The 6,907-nt window shown below is 30.1% G+C and overlaps 1 protein-coding gene across 2 annotated transcripts; it reads left to right on the plus strand.

Annotated features, from left to right (window-relative positions):
• The first annotated feature begins 472 nt into the window (after positions 1 to 472).
• LOC114289022 (protein trichome birefringence-like 25) lies at positions 473 to 5,274 on the plus strand. 2 transcript variants are annotated; one of them, XM_028232662.2, is made up of 3 exons: positions 473 to 839; positions 3,219 to 3,502; positions 4,156 to 5,274. In XM_028232662.2, the coding sequence occupies exons 1-3, from the start codon at positions 560 to 562 to the stop codon at positions 4,927 to 4,929; spliced, it is 1,338 nt and encodes a 445-aa protein (XP_028088463.1). In that variant the 5' UTR covers positions 473 to 559; the 3' UTR covers positions 4,930 to 5,274. The 2 variants fall into 2 exon arrangements, with proteins under 2 accessions (XP_028088463.1, XP_028088464.1); XM_028232663.2 differs by having other exon boundaries at positions 3,261 to 3,502.
• Positions 5,275 to 6,907: the final 1,633 nt, after the last annotated feature.

A 6,907-nucleotide genomic window follows, 5' to 3' on the forward strand; every position in this document is an offset into this window, starting at 1 on the left:
TTAATGTTTAATGTTTAATTTTTTATATTTTTTTATTTGTTTTATTATTTTATATAAAAATAATTTAATAATTCCTATACTAATAACTATCATTAAAATAAACATAAATTTACTTAATCCTTTCATTATAATCTGTTTCATTCTACGCTGAAAACAAACGAGCCTAAATGATGAAGTAGAGTGACGCTCGTTAATAGTGTAATAATAAACCCTTATTACCTCTGTTTGGCAAGTGAGGTTGGAGGCTATTTTGGCTATTTTAGCCACAAAAAACAAAATAGGCTATTTTAGTCATAACAAACAAAACATCACATCCAACCCATAATCATTACATTCTTCTCTCACAAAAAAACTCAAAAAAGCCAAAAAGCCAAAAAGCCCTTCCCAAACTAAGCTTTTAAGCCCAGGCTAAAATAGCCAAAAAAGCCAAAAAGCCAAAAAGCCAACCCACTTCCCAAACCAAGCCATTATCTCTAAAACAAAACTACTTTTGTTTTTTGTGTGCTAGTGTTTGTTGCGAAAAAACAGCTCTCTGTTTTGCTTTTGTTTCTTCGTGAAAATGAAACAAATGAGATTTGATTTGGAAAACAAAAACCCATTTTCATTTTCATTTTCATCATCACCACCAACTCAGAAACGCAGTCTTGTTGTGAAATTTGCTGTGTGTTTTCTCTTATTGGGTCTCGCTTTTCGCCTATTTTCTTCAAGCTTTGTTCAGTTCTCACCGGAGACTACTACTACGGATCCATCACTTGCTCTGGAAGAGAAGACATTGCCTCCTCCGGCTGATCTGGTTTCCGGTCACTTTCCGGTGAATGAAACTCAAGATTCTCAAAATGGTGAGTGGATTTTGTTTCTTATTCAAAGTAAAGAGTGTAAGATTATATTTTCCATCATACAAATTGCCATTTATTTTTTTTTTTTTTTTTTTAACTTATTGTTCCTTCTTTTGAACATTTTTTATTCTATTTTTGAATATGAATAAAAGTAGACTCAGTGCACGAGATTCCAGTTAAGAACGAGACATTGTCACCTTCCGCGAATGAATTACTGGTTTCCGGTGATTTTTTGGTGAATGAAACCAAAGTAACTTTTTCATTTTTAATCAAATTTTGATTTTTTTATTTTTTGAGAAAATGGTAAAAAATAATTTTTTGACTTTTAATTAAGTTTTTGATTTTTTTAGATAAATAATTTGGAAAGTTGGTAAAAAATTATTTTTTTATTTTTTTAATTAATATTTGTCTATGATATCAAATCATAATAAAATGACTAAATTATCCCATTTAATTTAAAATATTTACAACTTCACTCATGTAACACATTCTGACTCATGAGGGATATAATTGTAATTTCATCATTGGCTAAAAACTAACTTTTCAAATGAAAAAAAATTCAAAAAAGTCAACTTTTAACTTTTGCTATAAATCAGTAAGAAGTAATTAAGAGCCAACTTCCCAAAACAAGCCTAAAGGTCCGTTTGACAAATTGGTTTGTGGCTATGTTAGTTACAAAAGACAAAATTGATTATTTTAACAATAACAAATAAAATATTACATCTAATCCATAATCATTACACTATTCTCTCACAAAAAAAAGTCAAAAAGTCAAAATCCTTCCAAACTAAGCTTTTTAGTCCAAGCTAAAATAGCCCATAGAGTCAAAAAATCAAAAAACCAATCCCCTTTCCAAACGGAGGTTAAGAATGATGAGTAGAGTTTGTTTGTTGTATTTTTTTCCCCTGTTTCTTAAGGCCATGCTTGAATCACAAAATTCAAATCACACTGTGTTTATTTTTTCTCTTATTAAATTTTATTTTTTTATTTTATTTTATTTTTTAAATTTTTTTTGGGGTGATTTTTCTACTTATTGTTCCTTGTTGGAGGGTTGGTTTGACCATTTTCTATTTTTATTTTTCTTACATGAATAAAGTGATTTTGGCCTCGTTTGTGAACATGTTAATTTAGTAATTTTTTGACTATTTGACTAAAATATGAGTTAAAAAAAACTAGTATATTTGGGATGACTTTTTGACATTTTACGAAAAGATGTGCAAAAAGTAGAGAGAAAAGAGAATCTTTGACTTTTTGGTATGAGTTGTTGACTTTTTGACTAATTTAATAACTTTTTGACTAAAAAGGAGGGTTTCCAAACGAGGTCTTAGTACACAAAACTCGAGTTAAAACAGGGTTGAGAAGAGTAAAATATCAATTGATCTGTCTTTTATAAATAAATAGAAGAAAAATATATGGCTTTGTTCGGTTTGTTTTTCAAAAAAAATTTTGAAAAAAATTCTCTACAAACAAATTTTTAAAAGTAATCAAACTAAACAAATTTTTCTAAAAAAATCTCAAGTTTTTTTTTTTTCAAAACCGTTTCTGAAAAAAAGCAAACCAAATAAGTTTTCGTACTTTTTATCTCAAAAACTACTCTACAAACACAAACCAAATACACCCATAATGTTTATGTTCTCCATGTTTGGTGGTTGGTGGTGTTGAGTTTGATAGGAATGTTGTGAGGTTTGTTGTATTTTTATTGTACACCTATATATATATTACTTTTTTCGTTTTAAAATATTAGTTTCTTATTTTATTTATTTTTATCTTAAAATATTAGTCATTTTTTAAAAATTAGGTACAAAAATAATATAAATTTTTTATTTTACTTTTCTTATAAATTCATTAACAATATAAAATGTATAATTATGTCATTGACATTCTTTAAAAAAATGTACTATCAAAGTATAATTTTGAAAAATCAATTTATTTAAATTATAATAATTGTACAATTAAAAAAAAGGTTAGATTTATCAAAAGAGACCATTATTTTGGGAGAGTATAAAAGATTTTTTATGCAGTGATTTAGAGCGATCGAGTTGAGAGATTCAAAACCCTGTAATCTTCATTCAGCATGGTGGATTTGATCTCCTCTTAACTTGAACATATTTAGAAGTTCCCGAACATCCTCTAAATTCATTTGTGTTGAACTGAAAATAGTTTCTTTGGCACAATTTAAGCAGAATTGAGGTTGTATACAATTGTTCTTTCTATTTGGTTGGTGGTATTTTGAGTTATTAAATACTGGTATATCTTTAACTATACTGTAAATGGGAGCCCTGTGCACTGGACGCGATCTTTTTTATATCTTTGTTTATATCTCTACTCCTCTCTTTGAATTGGTTTGTGTTAAACTAATATTAGTTTCACTTGATAATCTAGTCACAACTGAATGCGATATATTTACCGGACATTGGATTCCAGATCCGTCCGGTCCATATTACACTAACCAGAGCTGCCGCGACATCGAAGCTCATCAAAATTGTATGAAAAATGGCCGCCCTGACTCGGAGTATCTCTACTGGAGGTGGAAGCCACGGGACTGCGAGTTGCCCAAGTTCGATCCAAAGAGGTTTCTAAATTTGATGCGAAATAAATCATGGGCCTTCATCGGTGATTCAATTTCACGCAATCATGTTCAATCTTTGCTTTGCACTTTGTCACAGGTAACATTTCAAATTTCTCAACAAAAGAAAAAAAAAAAATGCAATACTTGTTTAGTAATTTAGATTAGCCACTAAAATTTCTAATTTGTGCTTGGCTTTGCTAGTTGTTTATTGATAATGATTTTCTGTTTCTCTAATTACCGGTGCACACAATTATTGCAAAATTTCTAGGCAAAAATGGTGTATGAAAATTTTGATTTGTACTTGGAAAATTTCTTGTTTGAGTGCACAACCAAGTGATCCGGGCTCTAATCCAAGTAGTCATGAGGAGGCACCTGAGATCTCAGGTTCAAATTAATAGAGTGGCATCAGCCTGCTGTAGTAATTTAATTCTACTAATCTTCTAACATCCTAACATAATAATAATAATAATGTACAACTACTAAAGCATATAGGAAACATTCGGTTTTTTGTTTGAATAAACGTCGTTCTTCATAAGAATAAGAATTCAGTTCTATGAAATAAAAGTTTCATGAAAATTGTGTATCATTGAGAAACATGTTTTCTACAAGTTTTTCCACTTATGGAGTGAGTAAATAATCAAGTTACGAGTCTTGATCTATACTAAACGCAACTACACATTAAGTTATTTAGGAATAATTTGGCATCAAGGATTGCGAAATTGATGAAGTTTTACTAAATATTTTGTGCAGGTGGAAGAAGCAATTGAGGTCTACCACGACAAGGAGTACAAATCTAAAAGATGGCATTTCCCTTCTCATAACTTTACTCTTTCAGTAATTTGGACCCCGTTCCTTGTAAAAGCCGCTATTTTCGAAGACATTAACGGGGTTTCATCAGCTGCCATTCAACTACATCTTGACAAACTCGACACGTTATGGACCAAACAATACAAGAATTTTGATTATGTAATAATTGCCGGGGGGAAATGGTTTCTTAAAACCGCGATCTATTATGAGAACAACACAATCCAAGGTTGCCATTATTGCCCCAGTAAAAACCTAACAGAGTTAGGACTTGACTACTCCTATCGCAAAGCCTTAAAATTTATTTTCAAATTCATCACGAGTTCAAAACACAAAGCACATGTATTCTTTAGAACTGCCACGCCGGATCACTTTGAGAACGGAGAATGGTTTAGCGGGGGTTATTGCAATAGAACCACGCCATTTGAAGAAGGCGAGGTTGCACTAGACAACATTGACACGACAATGCATAACATTGAGTTAGAAGAGTTTGAGGAGGTAGTGGCCATGGGGTCTGCACAGGGGATGAGTTTGAAACTATTGGACACAACGCGTCTTTCGTTGTTGAGACCAGATGGGCACCCGGGGGTATATAGGCAATTCCAGCCCTTTGCCGCGGATAAAAATGCTAAAGTTCAAAATGATTGTCTGCATTGGTGCTTGCCTGGCCCGATAGATTCATGGAATGAACTAGTGATGAAAATGTTGTTAAGTGCTTGAGAATTACGATTTTGGATTATTGTGATCTTAATGATCGAGAAAAATAAAGGCGAGTCTGACAGTGGCGGCTAGAATTACTGCCAGAAAATACCGGTCTGGTACTGAAGAATGAAAATGGAAGCAGAGGGCTACTTATTTCTGAATTATGCATTATACCAATGTTTTGCATTTCACACACACAGGAGTGAATATCAGAAAACAGATTGACTGGATATAGAGGGACATTAATTGTTACTCTTTGTAAGAGAGTATGGTGATTAGATTTCACTTTTGACGTTCTTGTAACTTCAAGCATGTCCATGTTTTTTTTTTTTTGAGAATGAAATGATACTTTTTGTGTGAGAATAAGTTTCCAATTTCTTTTTAAAGGAAATCAAAGAGGTAGTTGGCAACGATTGATTCCAAAATCGAAGCTGGCTTTGTTAGTAGAGGTGGCTTAATCATTAAACAATTTAGTCGGTTGTTTACGACTTATTGTCGAAAGTTTCAAATTTTAACAGGCATAATAGAATAAAACTTTATTTTAACGTTTAGTTTGAGGCATAAAAAATCCTATTGCTACTATGCAGACTCCATTCCCCCGTATATCATCTTCTTCTTTGCTTTCCTCTCTTCAATGGCTAACAACTGTGTGGGTTAGTTACATTTTTGGTCACTAAATATGAGATTTGTGTCATTTTGGTTTTATTGTATTTAAATTGTGTCAATTTAATTTTTAATGTATGAAAAAATGTTTCAATTTAGTCTCTAGTGTTTAAATTGTGTCAATTTAGTTCGCAATCTATAAAAAATTAATGTTTCAATTAAGCCTCTCAATTTAATTCGGTTGACAGATACAATTAAAAATGTGAAAACTCATTTAAAAAGTTACTCTTTTAATCCCAAAAATATATGATATGTGTCATTTAAGTTAAAACTTACTTTAAAAAAGTACACTTTAGTCTCCAAAATAGATAATCTATGTCATTTTGATATATAAAATTACACATTTATTCTTGACTTTAACGACATTTATTAATGGAATTTGGTTAAAGAATCAAATTAAAACATCTTTTTAATATATTAGGGGCTATATTGATACAATTTAAATATTGAGAAATCAAATTAAAACACTTATTATATATAGATAAGTAAAATGATACAAAACTCATATTTTGGTGAGAAAAAAATTTGTAATTAACACTTACAATATGCTTTTCTGCATTCTTTTTGTATGTCTTCTTTTGCCTAACCTTTATCATGATTTTGGGCCGAAATTGGGCCCATTTTGGTGCAGCCCATAGTGGTAAATTTTAGTGGCATCGAAATATAATTCGTTCCAATTGAGTTCCAAAGATTAGTGATATTCTTGTATAGGCAAATTACACTAAGGTCTAGTATGGGAAGCTCTAAATAATCTATCTTTCTATCTTTTTTTTTTTTTTAATCACATTATCTCTTTATTTTTTTGCACATCTTTTTGTAAAATGATAAAAAGTACACTTATTTAGATCATCCCAAACAATCTCTAACTGTTACTGTAATTTAGAATTTGTATTATTTTAATTTTTGATCTTTTAATTATGATACATTTAATCTTAAATTTAAAATCTCGTTTTAAATAAGAATAATTGAATACAATCCTGTTCCACTTCAAGAGCAAAGTTGTTAATTTGATAAAATATAAACTAATTTGACAATATAAATATCAAAAAATTATTTCTACCCACCAAGAATAAAATTATATAAAAATAATAAATCTTTTATATTTTTATTTTTTTACCAAATTAATTTTTAGTATGTGTTTAAATGATAATCATGTAATGAGTGATAGTTTTTGTTAATATTTTTGGATGGTTATCTATGTATCTATATCTATACTATATATATAATCAAATGTAGTTATATTGGCAAAAGTCTTCAAATATTCATTACTAAATTCTTATAATATTAAAGTTCTCTCTTTCCTACGTAGCAACCCTCTTTGATTGTCTTTCAT

The sequence above is a fragment of the Camellia sinensis genome, chromosome 5 (assembly GCF_055761805.1).
Source record: "Camellia sinensis isolate YWXY chromosome 5, ASM5576180v1, whole genome shotgun sequence".
In the NCBI taxonomy this organism is placed as follows: domain Eukaryota; kingdom Viridiplantae; phylum Streptophyta; class Magnoliopsida; order Ericales; family Theaceae; genus Camellia; species Camellia sinensis.